Genomic DNA, 21,208 nt, shown 5'->3' on the forward strand with positions numbered 1-21,208 from the left:
ACATAATTCTTACAGAGAAGGCCACATAGAGCGGTGGCCATGTGGACATTGTGAATGTTCCAATGTATTGAGCTCTGGTGCTCATCAGAGATCTGGGTTTGAGTACAGCTCAGCTTATGTTTACATCCAGTTCCCCTTTCTCTCTCTCTCTATTACAGTGCATATCAATACAATGTGGCAAGAAATATAAATAGCCTATATTATTTGTCACTGAAAGCATATATATTATTCATCGTAGATAGATAGATAGATAGATAGATAGAAAGATATGTACTTATAGTTGTGTGCTTCTGACAATGAATCTGACGAAACACAGCTCATTAATTGCTGTCTGGCTGAAAACTGCAGTGTGGGTGTTTGATGCTATTTGGTCCACTGTGAATTTGAGTCCAATAATCGGTTGGTATTTTTCAAGTGGCAGATGAGAGTAAAACGTTAACCTGAAATTATTTAAGAAACAGTGTGATTGCAGCACTGGGTTGTTCAACTAATTAAAATTCAAGAGACTGTGAAATGGCCTCTAAAAGAAGCTTTACAGTCAGACCAAAAAACTGCTCGCTACCTAAGAAAATGCATACTCATATGAGTATGTATTTACTTAGAAAGCAGATAGTTTTTTTATTTACGTTCAGACACTTGTCTATATTAGTTATAATATCGTAAATAAAAGTGGTTGAAACAGTGCAATGAACTTTAGCACCACTTTGATTTTACTTAAAACTTGCATGCAGCATCAATTAAACTTTAAGGTGAAGTGTGTACATTTTTCAATGTTGAAATATAGTACATTCCCAGTTAGATTAATATTGCAAAGATAACTAGAAGTATAAGTAATAGGTGTGTGCTGCGAAGCCATTATCTGTGTCTTTGTGTGTATCTGTTGCTATGGCAAAATTATCTGTATTTGTATCTATATGTATATTTGGATAGAACCGGATGTGTGTGGGGCTTAAATCAGAAGTGTGTCAAACCTAAATGAAATGCCCATTTTTAAATTTAACTCTATAGAGCTGCACAGATGTAAATTTTTAGACATATTCACCATTCCCTCTGGATTTTCCTACGGTTTTTATAATGGGGTTTTTCAGTTTATGGGTAAAATAAGGTCTGTGGTAATTTTGAAGCCGCAGTGTGTTTTTTAGAAAAAGTATGCAATTTAATACGGCTTAAAAATTCTCGTTTGATGTATGACTGTGTGTAATTTATGTTGTAGAACAAAATATCCATGTATCGTCAAGTAATGTTTACCACAGACCTTATTTTACTCATAAGTTGAAAAACCCCATTATAAAAATCCATTGGAAAATCCAGAGGGAACCCATGGTGAATTCTCTTCCTGGTTTTTGAACTACAACCTGAACAGCTCTATTACGTTCATAGTTTTCATATTTTTAAATATGCCTTGTATAATCCATAAAACCATTATTATTTTATTTTTATTTTTTTCTCTTACCAGAAGCTAAATATGAGTTGTTAACTGTGGATTACTCTCTTCATCCAACAAACAAAAAAGTAATAATAATGCTAAAATCATTCCTTTAAAATCTGAAATACTGTAATTGACAACAGTGTGACTTTTGGCTGCATTTACACACTGTCAAAACTCACGAGTCACGACACAGATCAGATACTGATGCACACGTGTAAACAGACAAAAACATATGAGAACTGATTTTTTCTCATCCCATGTGAGCTTCTTCCAAATGTGTTTCTTAATCAGATACATAAACATTATCTGGACATCTGACCTAAACACTCCTAACTGATTCTCCTAATAATTCTGACTCGAGATGTCAAGCAATTGTGAAATGTCAAGCACACATTTTTCAGCAAGAAGACATTTTTTAACAAACGTTAAAAGAAATGAAAATAAATCATTATACAGTAGGTACTCAACCAAAATTATACTCTTTACCGTGTGTAGTTCTGCCGCGGTACAACTTTAAATTCTCAGACGTGAGACTTGTTCGCAAAATCACTGCCAAGAGTGACACTATTGGCACCATAGTTTAGTAGTGTGAAGTAAGTGAGAATTATTATGATTAACATTGTTGATTTTGTCATTTGTTTTGTATTTTTTACATGTTGATACGTAGAAGGCGATTTAACAATGCAAAACGAATTGCAGCATTAAAGTTATAGCTTAGCTCATGAATTTACCATTGGCATTTAGAAAAAAACTACTCGAGTGCCAGCATTTAACAATAAATGAAAACTGTTGCTTCATAGATATTAGTTATTTAATTATCTTCCTGAAAATCAAAATGAAAATATATTGTGAACATTCATAATTTGATTTGTTAGACCTAATGAAAAACAACAACAACAACAATAATGCATTTAATTAACGGTGTTAACCCATGTTATAATTGACCCAGATAGTCGATAGTGGTAGAATAATATTGTCACATATTCCGGATGACCGGTGAAGGTCAACAAGCTTGGACTCTGTTTTATGTCTGTGTTATATTTAGTTACTCTGTTCAGTATTTGTTCTGTGTATCTGTGTAATGTTCTGGATGACCGCTAGAGGTCGTCATCCCTGTTTGCTGTTCCTTGTTCCTGTTTCCTCTTTGTATTCTGTTATGGGATATGTAGTTCATTGTAGTTCTGTTTTGTCATTGGTCTGTTTGATTATCTGTTCCAGGTATTTCTTGTTCGTTAGAGAACAACCGACAACAAAATGGATTTAGTGGCTGAAGCTTTATTTTGCTTCGTCAAGGGACTGACTCGATCGAGGAGTACACCCTTACATTTTGTGAACTGGTGAATTGCATTACTTGGGGTGAAACAGTGTTCTACGATGAAGGACTTTTATCATTTTGGGCTAAATGAACCGTTAAAATACTGTCTGTCAGGAGGTCAGTGCAAGCTCTCATTAGTGGAGTATATCGACTACCCACTGAGGCTCTCACTCTCCTCCTTCACAGTGGGTTATGATGGAAACTCCACTGTGACCAACCACACCTCTCAATCGCTGCCAGCGTTATCGACCAAGGAAGTCGATCCCTTGCGGCTGTCAGCACCTGAGCCAGTTCCAGTGCACAAGCCAGTGCCCCCGCCTGCCACAGTCCACAAGCCAGCCCCCCTGCCTGCCACGGTCCACGAGCGAGTGACCCCACCTGGCACGGTCCACGAGCCAGTGTCCCCACCTGCCACGGTCCACGAGCCAGTGCCCCCACCTGCCACGGTCCACGAGCCAGTGCCCCCGCTTACCACAGTCCACGAGCCAGCGCCCCTGCCTGCCACAGTCCACGTGCCAGCACCTGAAGCCTCAACCTTCCCAGCACCCACACCTGCCACGGTCAACGAGCCAGTGCCTGAAGCCTCGACCGTCCCAAAGCCAGTGCCTGAAGCCTCAACCGTCCCAGAGCCAGCACCCTCAGCCACGGAGGCCGTTCCCACCGCAGTCCCGGCCATCCACCTGATCCGCTCTGGCATCCTCTCTGTCTGTCAGTTCTGTCCTGGTTCCCTGCTCTCCCGCCAGTTCCACCCTGGACTATTACTCATCTTCACACATGGACTTTTGCCCCTCCAGTGCCTGTATGACTGAATTGCCCCTCCCAAGATGGGCTTTGTGGGACTCTGTTTTGTGTTAAGGAGCTTTAGGAGCCACTCCTTAGGGAGGGGGCTATGTCACATTCCGGACGACCAGTGAAAGTCGTCAAGCTTGGACTCTGTTTATGTTGGTGTAATATTTAGTTACTTTGTTCTGTATTTGTTCCAGGTGCTTGCACTTGGATCCATCCCTCCTGTGATTACTCCCAGCAATCGTTACAAATATAGAGTGGCTCAATTTAAACCCCTCTCAAAAGCGTAATGAAATATGTGCTTATTTTGTCGCCCACAAACAAATTAAAGCACTGTAAGTCTATCAGAATGGTTTACGATACACATGAGGCTGATTTTTGTGTGCACATATTTGAACATAATGTGGAGGACATCATTTAGTTAAATTACGTATGCAGAATAGCGAAATGCAGTGGAATAAATGGCAAGAGCGAGCCTATTTCTGGAAGCGAATAGCGGAAAAAGACAAGCATGTTTTAGTTTATCCATTATCATATGTGCAGATATATTCTGAGTAGATGTACACTCTATGGAGCATTTAAATGTTTTTGGAATGAAGGTATAACCACATAAATACCTTAATCTGTGATGTCATCGGTAAAGTGGTTAAAGTTACGTGACTGACAGACGGGCTTCGCTGTGAAATCATCAACACTCAGGTTGGTTAATGAATGCAAACATGGGGATTGTTACGTGTGAACTGTGTTAAAACTTAACAGACATTTCAAAAAGTGGAAAATGTGTATGATATACTATCTTAGTTAATGCTACTCTTGACAAGCTCAGATTTCTGAGATGCGCACAATAAATGGAGACTGCAATGTGTCATCCGATTTTTGAACTTCACAACGTGTGCATTTTTATTCTTAAAGTTTACACTTTAGTCATACTGGCTTCACAGGCTCACCATTGTAATTCTGGAAATGTTCATTTAAAATATGGCTTTATACTTTTGGATAATCAGCCTAACAAATATATTTTTTTCTATTATTCTGTAGAATTAGTTATTCATTTTAAAGTCATTATTCATACCTTTCCGAATAAGGTATTCGACCTCAGGCACATTCCTAAAAAGTAATTCATAGGTTAAAACTGTGGCTCTTTGATACTATCAAAACAATACTTTGTTTGTTTGAACATCCCGACACACTCAACACGGCAACATTGGTGCATCCAATGGCATGAGTTTGAGGTGGGGTCTGCTAGCTGGCCAAAGGCAGATGGGGGGAGTGTTTAGGAAGACTGTTTGAAAACAGTCATTATTTTTGCCATTCCTTTTAGTGCCACTTGTGGCGTAGAAATGAAACACTTCACCTACAAGTTTTTGATTTTAGTAGATTGAAACTGAAATGACATCAATATTTGTGAAAATGTAAGATGTGGTCATAATATAATGATGAAAAATGTTTTACAGTATATACCAGTTACCTGTGCGCAAGTGTTGGCGTAGTTGGAGACAGGTCAGACTGAAGCATAGAACTGGGCGACACATCAGAGAGGGAGACGTCATCGCCAGTGCCGTTGACTCGGCAGAGGTCAGCTGTGACGGGTGGAGTCAAGGGGGAATGAATGTCAGCAGATGATTCCTGAAAAATTTGTGAATTATTAATTTGTTGCACTCTCACATGAATAATGGAAATGTTCTTCTTTTACGTGATCTTTAATCTACTAATTACAATGGAGGATTTAGGAAAGGATGAAATGTTGATAGAAATGTTGTGACCAATCCCCACTGATTGTCCAAGACTGTTGTTGTACTGTACGAATAAATGCAAATGGTATTACATTGATTGCACAAAACAATTAAGGATTTGGATTTTCCAATTATATTTACAATAAATCATTCACATAAACCACTTTGTGTTTAAATGAGGATAAACTGGAATATGGGAAAAGAAAAAAGAAACTAGAATGAGGTTTTCCATGAATGAATATTTTTAAAGTTTTGAATGACGGACAGATTTCCTCAGCCAACTTCACCCTATTATCCCTAACAACAACACAAAACAACATGAGGCCAATCCTACAGACTTTAGAGGACAAACCTGAGAAGGCGAACTTGTCAGCTCCATCTTTTCTAGAGATTTCTCCTTGGCTAACCTGGCGGCTTCCTTGTACTCTGCAAATTTATCTGCAAACTGAGAAAATAAATATATTTAAAGTGTTTAAATCATGAGATTCCACATTCTGTGAATTGTTGGTATCATTTTGGACATACTGAATATTAGGTTTACATATCTTGCTATCTGCCCATAACTTTAAAGGGATAGTTCACCCAAAAATGAAAATTCTCTCATCATTTACTCACCCTCATGCCATCCCAGATGTCTCTTCTGCTGAACACAAACATTCTATTTTTAGAAGAATATTTCATCTCTGTAGGCCCTCACAATGCAAGTGAATGGGTACCAACATTTTGAAGGTCCTAAAAGCATATAAATGCAGAATAAAAGTCATCAATATGATTCCAGTGGTTAAAACTTTCACATTTGAAAGTCACATGTGGTGCCTGAAAGTGAAAGTGGAGATTTATAGTAAAAAAGGACTTAAATATTTATCTGTTTCTCACTCACACCTATCATATCGCTTCTGAAGACATGGATTAAACCACTGGAGTCATATGGATTACTTTTATGCTGCATTTATGTGATTTTGGACCTTCAAAGTTCTGGTCACCATTCACTTGCATTGTAAAAACTGAGCTATTCTTCTAAAAATCCTTGTTTGTGTTCTGCAGAAGAAAAAGTCATACACATCTGGGATGGCATGAGAGTGAGTAAATTATGAGATAATTTCCATTTTTGGGTGAACTATCCCTTTGGGTATGAAGGAGAGAACATGTTCTGTTATTATCAGACATGGGTTGATACAATCAGGGGTTAACATAATCATAGGTTAACTTGTTACACTGTTCATAATTGACACTGTTTACCTTTGGCACTGAAATGTGCGGCTTCATAACCCAAGGTTAATAGTAGTGCAAACCCCCTTTCAAAAGTGGCCTTTACACAGGCTTAAATATGTTAACCTAAGGTTAAGCATCTTTTTCTAACCAGACACTAAGCAATAAATTTGTCATGTCACCTTGTCAGGTTTAGGTTCTACCTGATGGGACCGTGGCAGTATCGGCCTGCCTTTGTTTTTTGTGTCCCCCCTTTGTGTGAGCGCACAGGTCCGGTTGTTTGGACCGTCGTGCACACGTCACCACTGTGCACTCTCCGGTGATGTCATGGTTCTGTCAACTGGTCAGGTTGGGTTTTGTCTGAAGAGGACCATGACATCATCATCCCCTGTCTGTCTTGTGTTTCATGTTTTGTGTTGGCGCACGGGTCTGGCGGTGGGTTATCGCTGTGCGCGATTTGCCACTTTGTGCCCTCCGGTTATGTCAGGGTCATGGCACCTTGCCAGGTTACGTGTTTGCCTTATGAGGACCATGGCATCATCGTTCCCTTGTCTGTTTCTGTCAAAGCATGTTTACGTTTTGCCCTTATGTGTTTCAGGGGTCGCTGGCAAGCTGAATCAGCATTTCCATTGGAACTCTGATTATTACAACCTTCAGCTGCGAGCGACACCTGCCCCGTGTTTGTTTCTCTTATTTAAACCCCCGCGTGTGTCATGTCCAATGTCGGATCATTGTCTACTGTCGTTGTTTTCTGTGGAGGAGGATTCCTCGCTTCTGCCCGAGTGTCAGGGGAAACCGATTGCCTGGGCTTGACTTTGTTTATAAAAGAACACTTTCAGTTGAATGATAAATCCAATTGAACTATTCCCTCTGCTTTTGGGTTATGTCCTTCCCCACGCTCTGACAAAAGTGCCGTGCGTCAGGACATTTTATTAATTGAATGGTGTCTATGTCTGCAATATCGCGCCGGTTAGCCCCACACGCTGTGAATTCAGTGTGGACTGACAATTTGCTTTTACTGAAATCTTATTGCATCTGGTTAGGACACTGTAAAATGATGTACCAGCAGTGAATTATGCACCCTCTGTTATGTAGTCAAATTCTATCACCATGAATTACCATGCTGGAGCAGGCAGCTTTATGGTGGTTAGTGCTGGTTTGATGATGGTCTAGCTGGGGGATCAACATAGCTGTGCTGTTTACCAGCATAATCCTTAAAGCAGGTTGACCAGCATGATCTCTCTGATAAAGCTGGTTTACCAAGAAAGTCTCTGCTAAAAAGGAAGCAATGGTAACAGACCCCAATATAGGCTGTTCCCATTATAGCCTCCCGGTCACTAGAAGGACTGCATCCTTTGCCTCTGAGACTCAGTGAGGAGATTTCTGCACATTTTGGGTCGAGGGATTGTTGTTACATTAATAATGTTTAAATATCAAATGCTGCGTTATGAAGATTCATGAGTGAAGAGATAAGTGAAGGTCTGTACACTGTAAAAAAATAAAAAAAATAATTCTCAGGTAACCTAAAAATTTGCTTCAAGTGGTAACAAAATTAACGTGTTTTTATCTGACTAAATCAACCTGACAAATAAGGTTACATTTTTATGTGTTAGAACAAGTAGAAATAGATCCTTGAGGTAACATTTTTAAGTGTACAGTAGTGTCCTAATGCTCATAGGTTGAGGCTTGTTATTTATTATTGTATTTAATTGTTTTGGATTTTCTCCCCTTTTCTCCCCAATTTGGAATGCCCAATTCCCAATGCACTCTAAGTCCTCGTGGTGGCGTAGTGACTCGTCTCAATCTGGGTGGTGGAGGACAAATCTCAGTTGCCTCTGTGTCTGAGACAGTCAGTCCGCACATCTTATCACATGGCTTGTTGAGCGCATTACCGCGGAGACATAGTGCGTGTGAAGGCTCACACTATTCTCCACGGCATCCACGCACAACTCACCACGTGCTCCACCGAGAACCACATTATAGCGACCACGAGGAGGTTAACCCAATGTGACTCTACCCACCCTAGCAACCGGGACAATTGGTTGCTTAGGAAGCCTGACTGGATTTGCTCAGCACGCCCTGGATTCGAACTTGCGACTCCAGGTGTGGTAGTCAGCGTCTGTACTTGCTGAGCTACCCAGGCCCCACTGAGGCTTATGTTATTAAAGGAATCGTTTCCCAAAAATGAAAGTTCTTGTCTTTCCAAACTCCTATGACTTTCTTTTTTCCAAAACACACACACACACACACTCACACATATTTCAATATTTTAAGCAAATTATGACTTACATGTCATTCTATTTGTCACACACAGCTAGTGTATGGCATCAGAAGACTTGGAATATAGTGCAATAGTCATTTGGACCACTTTTATTGATTTGCATGATATGGAAAAGAGTGACCAGGATATTTTTCAAAATGCAACCTTTGTGTATTTAAGAAATAAAGTCTTAGGGACTTGGAACAACAGTAGGGTGAGTAAATGAATACAGAGTTTTCATTTTTTGATGAACTATTTCTTTAAGATCAAAAACGAATAAATAATAGTGATTGTTATTCACTTTTAATGAAGTAAATATAAAAGCAAAGGAAGCACAGAAATATGAAAAATGAGAAGAGGAAGAAGAGAAGAGGGGGTGAGGTTTTCTACCACTGGCTCTTTACAATGCATCATTATAATGCAGAGAAGCGAGAGATAGATAGATATTGGGAGGAACTGAGAGAGAGAAAGAAAGAGTGGAAAGCACTGCACAGAAGAAGCTTCCCACGCATCGATGACTGTACAGCTGCTCATTAGGGCAAAGTGTGTAGGTGTTCCCCCGCTCAGAAACACAGGGGGTGGGAGAGAAGGAAAGAAAGGGAGAACAAGACCTCCAGAGACACACGAGAGAAAATGAGAGAGAGAAAGAGAACAAATTCCACCCACCTTGGCTAGATGATGCTCAGAGGAGAAACCCAGCCCATACACTGTGTTGGCACGGCTATCTGCCCACTGCCCAAACTTCTGTGATGTCTTCGTGAAGGTCATGTTCGGGGTGATTGTGCTGTTTATTATTGCCTGTTAGATGGAAAAGTATAGAATTGTTCAGAAAAGCAACACAATCAGGCTTTCTATCTAAGCAAACATTGGAAGAAGTCAAAGCACAGTGAATTGCAAAGATATGAGACAGTTGCAGTTCTAATTCACACATGCCCCACATGGATGGTGACAGGAGGGCTTTTTTAAGAGATAATGGGGTCAAAATAGGGGTTAAGTTAGTATGGATTGATTAACCTAATGGTTCAATAGTAAGAAAGACTGTGTAAGAGTTAGATCTATTAGAGCAGGTAATAGTTGTGTCTAAGGCTGGGTAATATGGTTCAAAATATTATCACAATATTTTTTTTTTCAAATCATTCTATATCGATATTTATCACAATATACATTTCATACCATTAATGGGGGGAAAAATGCATTCCACATGTTTGTTAGACTTCAAGAACGAATGTAAACATTTGTTTACAATTAAACACCACAGGGTATGCTACCTTTTAATTAGAAGTACAAGAAGTATACTCAGTTTAGGATTTAATTTTACATAAGGTGTGTGTGACCTCTTTTTGATTAAATTTCGCCAATATGATCGTCTTCAGCTGACGTTTGACTCAACAGAAAGACTTTCTTTTGACGCTCCACACTCCAGCTCAGCAGGTGGCAGTAATGCACCATAAACTGGATTGCCAACCGCCAATAAACATCACAAGAAGAAATACTTTCTTGCCTGTGACACCAATATAGATCATGAAAAATACTTAACTAAATATTGTACGTAAATAAACAACAATTGTGTTGATGTCGAAGTTGTTGTTGTCCCTTACAAAAAATCTAGAGTTCCGGCAAACTAGTCGCAAACTTGCCGCAGATTTGCCACTCATTATTTTCACATGCAAATGAGCTAGTGATTCACCGCAAATGTTTGCCAGAAGTTTGCAACTCTTCACCGGTAGTGGTAAACAGGCAGCAAACCTTTGGCAACAATGGAAAATTTGCTGCAAGTTTGCCGCAAAGCTCATTTGCATGTGAAAATAATCAGTGGTGAATTTGCAGCACATTTTCCATGAACTCTCAATTTTTGTAAGGGTTGTTCAGTCAATAGCTGTAGTGCATTGTCAGTGCTGTGTTGTTCGCTACACAATGATATTAGCCAGATAACTAGCTGCTAGCTAGTGGTTACCTATCCTCATTACTGGTTTCCACAACAGCAGGGCTATGTAGCTGCCAGCCAGCTAAAACTTCCTACAGGTTGATTTCATGACTGTGATTCAATTAGCTAGTTGTGTGTATAGCTTTGCCGAACTGCTTGCATTTTAGCGACACTCACCTGATCCAATCGTCTAGAACATTGGCTAAATATCGAAAATTATTCAAAAGTTTATCATCAATATTGAGGATTTATATATATATATATATATATATATATATATATATATATATATATATATATATATATATATATATATATAAAATCTATATTGTTTTATTACCCAGCTGTAGTTGTGTCCTTGGTTCTCTCATATGAATGCTCTGAGAAGCTTGTTCACAGTGGCACGCGTGTCCATGCAAGAATTAAAAACAACGCAAGTTTCATGTTCTTACTGAAAAATTACTTACATTTCAGTCTCTCACCAAAACCTGTCATATGCTCTCTAAAAACTTGGGACATGGCGGATGAGTCGCATAGACCTTTGTGATACTTTTGCATCCTTTTAAAAGCTTGAAAGTCAGTCACTCTCCACTGCCATTGTTTTGATGAGACTGACCGGGATTTTCATAAAAATTTCTCCTCTTGTGTTCCGAAGAAGAAAGTAAGTCATACAGGTTTGAAACTGTGGGGTTGAGTAAATTATGACAAAATTTTCCATTTTAGATGAACTATTCCTTTAAGCTGTGGTGCTCATGTGTGTAGCGCAAGTTTTAATTTGGCTTGCAACATTTTCCTATCCTGTTCCCCCATTGTTTCCTGTCATATTTATTTCCATGTCCCTATAAATAATTGGCAATAAGAAAAAAGACATCCACAGGACATTTCAACACAGTCTTAATCAAGATCATTTGATCACATGAATAATGAGGCACCAGGATGTAAATATGGTTGTGTGTATGTTTACTTTAATGTTGATCAGTGATCAGCGAGCATATTTGAGTAAACAAATGAGATGACAACATGCATTAGCTGATTATACATTGCTACTAAATCAGAGGTCTAGCATAAATTTTTTTTAAAAATGCTTAAATGAAATGGGCTGGACAGAAAAAATGGATCTTCATAAACACTTAACTGCCTTCAGTGAATCTCAAGATGTATCCTGCTTTATAAGACTGTGAAATGTTACTGATGAACAGATGACAGTTACTGCCAGTGAATGTGTTTGTGTGGGTGTGAAACTGAGAGCAATTAAGTAGGGAGGAAAGAGCGCGAGAGAAGAGGTGTGCTGTGAATTTGCTATGTTGCAAATATTCTGTGGAACTCGCAAGGTAGCTTGACTGTCCAGAGAGTAGGAAAGGCACCAAAAATCATTGTCATCTACACTACAAAATATCATATTCTTAATCAGTATCTTTGTCTCATTTTACTGTAAAAATATTCAGACATCCAAGATAAATTTACATGAGAAGCAAAATTGCATAAGATATTAAAGAAATATTTCACCCAAAAATGAGAAAAAACTCACTATATTTACAATTGTATTTCTTATTTTCTAGCAGCCATTTTTTTTTTTTTTTTTTTTTTTTTTTGCAGTGTACAATCATTCTTGGGAAAGGGAAACATGGAATGGATGGATGCACTAAAGTGTAGCGATCCACAAAAGCTGTGTGAAAAAACATGCCTACAGCACTCTCATACACCCACACACTTCCAGAACAAGGCCAACTGGCCACACACAAACATGTAATTTTAAGGGAGAAAATTGTCAGTGGGCTACTAATGTAAAATTCCTGTGTGTGTTACACGTTTGTTATACAATCGTTTCCTCGGAGTGGTTTGGATGAGTTCTGTCCCCTTTATACCATCCTCCCCATCACCATACTGTGATGTAAGAGTGATCACACTCAGACAGTCCCAGTATTTAACATTCCCACAGCTGTTAAAAGGTTAGCCTTTAGAGCACAACAGTACAGTAGGGTTCCAGAAGTAAAAAAACAACAACAACAAAAAAAAAAACATTGATTTCTCCATAGAAAAATACAGATTTTTTTGCAATAACATTGTTGTTAAGTGATGGTATATGCTTCAGTAGATGTCATCAGTGAGTGAAAAATTGTGAATTACTGCACTATCCACAATCCTAAAGAGAGATCCACCAATCAGAGAAGTAATTTTTACCATGGAAATGGGAATCACAGCTCAATAGTGGCTGTGTGCTTCTATAACGCATTGCAAAAAAAGTAACTGAATCAGTCTCCCTACACTCTCAGTAAGCTTTGCAGTGCTGTGTTTTCACCAACAAGGGCGTTTTGTACATATTTGAATTTAACTTCTTATATATCAGATTTTTACAGTCTATGATTTTGAGTCAAGAGTTTCATTATGTATCGTGGCTGATTCCATTACATCAATTGTAATGCTTTATGGGATGTGTAGTTCATTGGCGTTTAAATGTCGTTTTTGTTTCAAAACGATTATTGTAATGTTGCGATTAATCTCAGAGCTGGTTAGTTTAGCACAAGGCCTAGAACTCTTTATTGAGGCATTTAAATGCTTAGGAAAAATTTGATATTTCTGGAACCAAGGCCAGTGAAAGAGTGGGCAGACACTGTTGTGCTTTATGCAGATCCCTCTATCTACGTAGATCCCTCAAGGTACATATAGGTGAAATTAAGCTTTAAGCATACATCAAGTAAAAAATATGATTTGCAAAACTGTAAAACAGTGTCTACAATTCAAGTATAGTAAAATACCTCAAGCTGTAGTAAAGCTAATTAGTGCTGCTTACCAAGGCAAGCATCACTATGACTATTGCTCTTACTTGGGGTAGCCCTTAGTATTAAACTTCGGCACAGAAGCCTAACTCATCCTGTTTGTGCTACGGACATGAATGATACCTTTAATCGTGTAGCTTGTTGAAGAAAGATGTGCTATTACTTTTCTTGGAGTTACAAATTAATTTTGGTAGAAGATGAATTGATAAAAACCTATAGACTTAGCCTACATTAAAGGAGGAATTCAAGCCATATCTAGGGACCAGAATATCACAGAGACTTGGTGGTGGGCACTGTTGACTTATAAGTAGCCCCCCTAGTAACCATGTAGCAATGCCCTAGCAACAACCCAGAACATCCTAGCAACCAAACAGCAACACATTAAAAACACTCAGAACACCTTAGCATCTACGTAGCAACACCCTGACAACCACCCATCACACCATGGTGGCAAGTTTTACATGGACAAACCACTCACAATTTTCTTTAGAAAATTTAAAAATCTAGTGATCAGAATACTAACATATTGAAAACAAATCCATGCTAGTGTGTGCTAATCTGCATCAGCAGGACTGATGTTTATGCTATGTTTTAAACATTATTTGGGGCAAACCTAATGAAGTAATCAGCATGTGTATGTGCGAATGACTAGTTCAGGAAAACAGTTTTAGCATTTTCATGCTCTCGTGCAAGTGGTGCTTAGCTAGCACAATGCTAAATATGCTGAAGGTATTTGTCTTTATTTTCAGATGCAGACAGATTGGCTCTGCGCGAGCTCTAATCAGAGTCCTTGCAGACTGCTGTGTATAATCACTCACTCTAGGCTTGTAATTACTTGAGAAAAGCTGAAAGCTGTACAGTGGGTGGACAGACTAACAACTCCAGTGTTGGGAAAAGTCTGATTCACACCACATTTGTAATTTGTCGATGGTTGAAAGGGGGTGAGGTGTTGAAGCTACAGCCTAGCGGTTAGCAAATGTGCTCCACCATGTTGCATTGTGTCGCACATTCATGTTTGAGTCCAACTTGTGTTATTTGCCCATATTTTTCTCCCTATTTTTTTTACTGTAAACTCTCTCCTGTAGCATGTAGCTTCCAAAGCTACAATGTACCGGTACTCATAAAGTAATAAAACCATAGTTAAGCTACCCTTTTGAAAAGTAGTTAGCTACATTACAAGCTACCAACAAAAAGTATTTAACTACAGCAAGCCATTAAGGGGGCAATATCTTAAATAGCATAATTTACGTTTACACCCTAATTTAGTCAAAAGCATTGAGAAGTGACGAACAGGGGTATTTCATAAAATATTTAAATACAAAAAAGACATCAAATGCCACACAGGGATTTAGTGAATTAATCAGTGAATAATTTTTGAACCTGTTCAGTTACATGAACCGTTCAAACTAGCTGATTCGCTACATATACTGTATCAGACAGAAGGCATCTTAGGAGAGAGAGTTTGATTATTGGAAAAAGTAGCTTATCATTTCAAAAAGCTACATTAATTTAAAAACTGCTGTGCTAATCTGCCCTACAAAGGTAAAACACAGTAACTACACTGAAACAGAGAAAAACTGCTTTAAGGTTAATGTTTTAGTGTGGATTTTGTACTTACTGCATTTTTAATGAATAGTTGAGCCAAACCCATCTGTCACAGGTCAGATCATAGTCAAAGAGATCCGATTTTGGTCATAACTCGGTTTTGACAAAATTTGTACTCATTGTGTTTGCCTTTAACTGTCAGGCTTCTGATTATTGTAGTTAAGTTAGTTGCATCTTTTCTTTAAAGTTGAACTTTATTGTTCCTATCAATAAAGATGCAAAATGGTAAAAAAAAAAAAAAAAAAAAAGATGGTAGAAAAGGATGTAGGATGTTACTGTTACTGCTTATTATAGGTCAACAGTGGTTCAGATAAGGACAAGGCTTAAGTGGCAAGCCCCTGTCATTCAGAGTGACGGGACGCACAATCAGCTGCACAGTACAGAAGTAAGGGCAGAGTCAAATGCAAATTACACAGCATACACTGAATATGTTGTTATATTTTATACTGTTTTAGAATACACAGTTTTGATATACTGTTTTGAAAATCTGCTTAGGGCCCCCAAAATGCTAGGGCCAGCCCTGATATCATGTCAGGCTTTACATGAGCTATTCGATCAAGGTAGCATCCTATAAAAACATTCAGGCCACTGTAAGCTATTATTAAAATTCCCTGCAGAGCTCATACTGGACTTAAGATCAGACTCTAATTACAACTACCCGACTGACCTCATTGCCTGGCCCAGTCTCATGAGGAACAGAAGCAATTAAATACATACTGTTGCATGCAACTGTAAATCTAAATATTTCAGTAAGAATAATGTTGTAATACCATCACTTTTTAAGCTTAATTCCTTTGATGGTACTGAATGATTACCATATTCATGTACCATGATATTTACATTGTACTTAAGGTCCTTTAAAGAACACCATGGTACATGACCAATTTAAAGTACATGATAGCACAATGGTACTTTTTGTCAATGTTGTTAGATTCCTAATTGGAGCAAAGACCACCAGTGTAGAGTTTAAATCACTATTGAAACACTATATGTTCATGAAAAATGTTGTGTTAGGATCTACATTAAACATGGATCAGACAGGATCAGCAACTGAACAAACAACATGCGCTTGTGTAGGTGTCAATAGTCTCAGTGTAAAGTGCACTGGTCCACATGTTATTTCTGTCTCTGAAACCAAAAGCTATGGGGAGGGTTGTGAATCCCGACTCACAAGCACATTCATACATGATGTGGGAGCTATTTTAAATGCGCTGTGCTCCCTTTGCTAAACAAGTGGAAAAGGTGGAACTGGGTTTTGACTGGACATGAAACACATTATAAGAACCTAGCTGTTGAAGGCAATATTTTGTAGTATGTGTACTCCAGCAAGAGCAATGTTTGTCATGGCGAATTGGCTTATTAATGGCTAACTGTATCCACTAGCCTTAAGGTTTTGTCATTTGGGCAAAACCATATGACTGATTTATACAGTTTTGCAAGAGGATAGTAGAGGTACATAGTCTTTTGTGGTCTAATTCAAAGTTTTGTGGACAATTACACCATCTACATCACAATACATGGGTGAAAAGTCTGAGAGTAAATAGCCAATGACAAGATGGATGGACCTATTCCAGCAGATGTGGAGTTGCTACAACTGTCTTTATTGATATTTCCTGGAATATCAGGCCATTACATTCACTGTGTAAGCTTGTACAGCAGTGACGAATTCAAGTGCATGCTGCTCTCCACAGGGAGAGTGAACTAATCCACTTCTATCCAAAATAATATGTTTGATAGCAATCTCTAGCATACAGACTCTGTTACCGGGTCAGTTCTGTGCTCTTACAAACCTCTTAAGCACAAATGGGTCCTGCTGACTCAACATGAATGAAAAATCATAAAATGTAGAAAAGCAGAGGCTGAAGCTAAAGTTTGACCAAATGCATCAAACACACAATATTTTCAAAATTGTGAAAGCATTATTAGTGATTATCACAAGATGCTTTTGCTGGACCAAAGACAATCCTTTAATCTCCACTAGACTGAGAAGAACATATTATAGGACCTATTTCTGTGCATTTCCGGCAAGCAATAAGCATGCTGTCCTACCAATACAGATGAGTCCAAGGCAATAAAAGAGACCACGTTACCTTTGATCCATCCAGGCTAATGATCCTGTACACATTTCTGGTACTGTCGTAGAAGTAAGATACAGTAACCGCATGCTTGCTGGTGGGCATCCAGTTCTTCTTAGTGTTAGGGTCTATCTGGAAGACGTGTGCCCGGGTGCTGTAGATGGGCTGCTCCCTGAAAGGTAGGAAGAAAAAGTGGTGAACCTCTTTGTGCCTGAGCACCGTGGTCTCTCCAGTGCCGTCAGGTGCACTGGAACGACCAGGCAAACGGATCACCATTTCCCCAGCCTCCATCTTGCTTCTAACCACAACCAGTTGCGTCTGCTCTACCCAATCAGACACAGTGTTGCCCTGCTTCCAGAGTGCAATGCAACCATTCAACACACTCCACTGATATGGAAATGCTAGCTGTTTAGCTAGGGTCGTGTGAGATGGTGCCTAAATATAGTCAGGGACGCAATTATCTGTGCAGTCCCACCCCTCTGGACCTGATCTTTGCTGTTGCAACTACGTCTGTACACATGTTGGACTACGCGAATAGCATACTTGGGCTTACATTTATCCCAGACTGGTTTCATTTGATAATCCAAAAAATAGGAAGGTAAGGACATAAAATGGTAGATAAACTTCTATTAGTCCAAGAGCAGATGTAGTATTTCCTAAACATCCCAACTTTTATCTAGCTAATGCTGCCCATGGAATACAATGCTGGGCCTATTTAATGGTTTCGATGACAACATAGTTAATTGCAAAATCCAACAACAAGCCCTTTAACCTACTGAGATTTCCTGCATTTTTCATTTCCCTTTTTGATTTGTAATAGTAGCCCCTAATTAACATGCAATATATATATATATATATATATATATATATATATATATATATATATATATATATATATATATAAAAATAGTTAAAAATAGAATTTTTATCAAAGTGTTTATTATGTTTCTAAGAGTGTTGGGTTTTTCATGTTTTTGAGAGGATACAGACATCACAGCTGATTTTCTGTAAAGCTGCTTTGGAACAATGTGTATTGGGAAAAGTACAAATAAAATTGGACTTGATTTGACTTTTATGTTACAATTGTTTTTTTCCTACTTTGGCAACAAAATCTCAATGTTCTTTCTTTGCACTGTCAAACAAACAAGTGATAGCCAGTGCTGAAGCATATTACCAATCAGAATTTAGCATAATTAATTCAAATTAATGGTCAGCATAATCACTCCCAACCATGTTAAAATAAAATTATGCATTATAAATTCTGAATCTATGTACTGATTACCATTGTCCCATGTCTGCCAACCATACTGAGTGGCCCAAACATCATCTGCAGCCTGAAAATGAACCTTTGGTCAGATTTTAGAAGTGAATGCACTTGGCCGCATAGGAAAGCTATAGAATGCTCCCTTGCTCTCTATTTAGTGAATGACTTAACCTCCAGTGTGCTGTCTGTCTACACTGGTCTCAGAACAGTTCGAAATGCACCTTATTTTCATATACCTCCATATAAAGCCTCTGAAGGCAACATTTTTCAACTTTTGTATGCACCCATTGATTCTCAATGTGATAATGCACAGCAGATATAGGAAAATAGCCCTTTGTCCACGTCAGTGGTCATTGTGTTTAACAGCGTGCCGTTTCATGATAAATCACTAATATTTTCAAAATGGCATATCGGATGAAACTAGAGACTCTAATCTTTTGACTCAAACAGTTTTCAATGTAAAAACTTAATGAGGTTTCTTACCAGATGTAGTTTTGTTGACTTTTCTCCCAAAGACAAACTCCCCTGAGATCGGCTCCATGTTGTTTTGACACATGACTTGGTGCACCAAAAGTTTAACTCTTTATTGGCAGCCCAGAGTGTCCTGAACTGAGATCAGTCAGTTTAAATGAAACGAAATTATGCATAGTGTATAGCGAAGACAAAACACACAGTCCACGCAGAAGGACACGGGGTCGCAATAGGTTTAAGATTCAAATATATAGGATTCCATGCATAGAAACAGATTACTGTTAAGGTCAATCTCATCTCATGTGCACATTATCACAACCTTTAGCAACAATAAACAGGCAGGCACATGGACCACAAGCGGGATGGAATAATCATCAACCCTCTACTAAAAGAGAATTATTATTGAGTCCCAGTCAGGTGAGATGATTCTCAAAGTGGACTTTCTATCTATCTATTTAGACTAAATTCTCATTAGTTCTCACAACAACCCATATTTTAAGTGACACATACATGCTAGGTCACCAGCAATTAGTATTCACAAAGTCAAGACTGAAATGGTTAAAATATGAAAATATTGTCAACTTTAGCTGTTCAAAAGGGAATCTAACAAATTACATTGAATTGTAAAAACCCACTTTTCGCCACGCGAATATGGGATGCTTGAGCATTTTGAGCACTTCACGTCTTCATTTCGGCCAAAATACAGGACGCTCTAGCTAAAACGGGACAGTTGGCAACCCTAGTTCTCCCCTAGGTACATCCACCAGATTAAACAAGCCCTACTAAAAAAAAGAGGTTTAAATTAACCTAAGCTTGTTTGCTGGATTTAGCTGGTTTAACAAGGTCTAGCTGGTCTCCCAACCTGGCCAAACTGGTGCTCAGCTGGTTTAATTACTTGGCTAGCTGGTCTTACCAGTTGACAAGTGCCCAAAACCCCTCCAAAACCAGCCTGATAAAGCTGGGAGACCAGCTAAGACCAGCAAACTAGATTTGGCTGGTTTAAGCTGTTTTCTTCAACAAGGAGGAGGAATACTGGGAAAAGAAAATCGATCTCATCTTCAAGTTGCAGGTAACTCCAAAGAGAAATGTTTTGCAGAGATCTCAGACCAGCATTTAATTTCCAAATCTCAACACTGGCTATTCTACAAGACACTGGGTTTAAAATCAATGTCAAAGAGCATCTGTTTCCACTACTGTATCCATCAGCAGATGGAGGCTTTCCATACCATTTACAAACCTTACAGTCCTCTGACCCAATTCCACAGATAACACCCCTCAAATCCCGGAAAGAATCACACTCAATCCTAATATACTCTAATATGCTACCCTGCTTATCAAATCATAGGATCAGAAGGAGACACAATAATGGGGGAATGGGCCAATATTCCAACCACATATAGAGACAGATTGTTGTTCCTATTCCAATGACAACTTATCACCATATTCAATTAAATTAGCATGCTTCTAATCAGCTGCCATTGGGCTGATGTGTAGAAATGTGAATGCAGAACAAGAGAGAAGGAAAAGGAGCAGCTTAATGGAGTAAAATAGAGAGAGCTGCGAAGTATGGAGCTCAGCAGATAGAGAAGTGCTTACGCTGCACCAGGGAGGCAGAAGATCTCTGAAGAGCAATAAAGGCTCATTGCATAATTTGCATTTAAATTCATTTATAATCCAGCAGCAGTCACCATAAATGGGTGGTTTACATGACATGCTTCTTCATGTCCATGAGGTCATGGTCATATATAGATAAAAGGCACTGTACAAGTGAAAATGTGCAGTTGTCACCTTGAGGAGCAATTTCTACCTGACCTGACCCTTAAAAATTACTTTTGTTGGTGTAACCTAATGAAGCCAGGTTGATTCAGTCATATTAAATAATATGTTTACTTGAATTAAACCAGCTAATATTTATTTTAGAGCACATTTTAGGTTACCTAACCTTTTACAGTAATGTAGTACACCATTTTAAAATCTGTTTTAATATGTCATGAACTGAGTATATTGGAATTATAATCAGTGCTCAGACAAGTACACGAAATGAATTAATGCTGTTCTTAGGGAAAGAATGTAACAGTAAATAGAGCCAGTGATACCAGACATAAAATATTGCCACTAAGTGTAGCTGACTTGAAAATGGTTAACTTTTACATTCTGGATATTTTATTTCTGTTTATATATATATATATATAAAATATATCTGCTTATGCACATTTTTATGACTGAAAATGGGAATGCTTACAATGTAGAAAACAAAATGCTTCTTATTTACACTCACTGATCACTTTATCAGGAACACCTGTACACCTACTTATTCATGCAATTATCTAATCAGCCAATTGTGTGGCAGCAGTGCAATG

At 38.5% G+C, this 21,208-nt stretch overlaps 1 protein-coding gene across 2 annotated transcripts in view; it reads right to left on the reverse strand.

Moving 5' to 3' along the window:
• LOC127429018 (homer protein homolog 1-like) overlaps positions 1-21,208 on the reverse strand; it is a 50,002-nt gene that overhangs the window by 25,803 nt on the left and 2,991 nt on the right. Inside the window, exons 2-5 of one of the 2 annotated variants that reach the window (XM_051677758.1) lie at positions 17,129-17,285; positions 9,399-9,530; positions 5,616-5,708; positions 4,999-5,156 (exon numbers count right to left, since the gene is read on the reverse strand). In XM_051677758.1, the coding sequence (XP_051533718.1) occupies positions 4,999-5,156; positions 5,616-5,708; positions 9,399-9,530; positions 17,129-17,285 (540 nt within the window). Of the gene's footprint in view, positions 1-4,998; positions 5,157-5,615; positions 5,709-9,398; positions 9,531-17,128; positions 17,420-21,208 lie in introns of those variants that run through there. The other variant, XM_051677752.1, reaches the window with a different exon arrangement.

Source organism: Myxocyprinus asiaticus, chromosome 3, assembly GCF_019703515.2.
Source record: "Myxocyprinus asiaticus isolate MX2 ecotype Aquarium Trade chromosome 3, UBuf_Myxa_2, whole genome shotgun sequence".
Lineage (NCBI taxonomy): Eukaryota > Metazoa > Chordata > Actinopteri > Cypriniformes > Catostomidae > Myxocyprinus > Myxocyprinus asiaticus.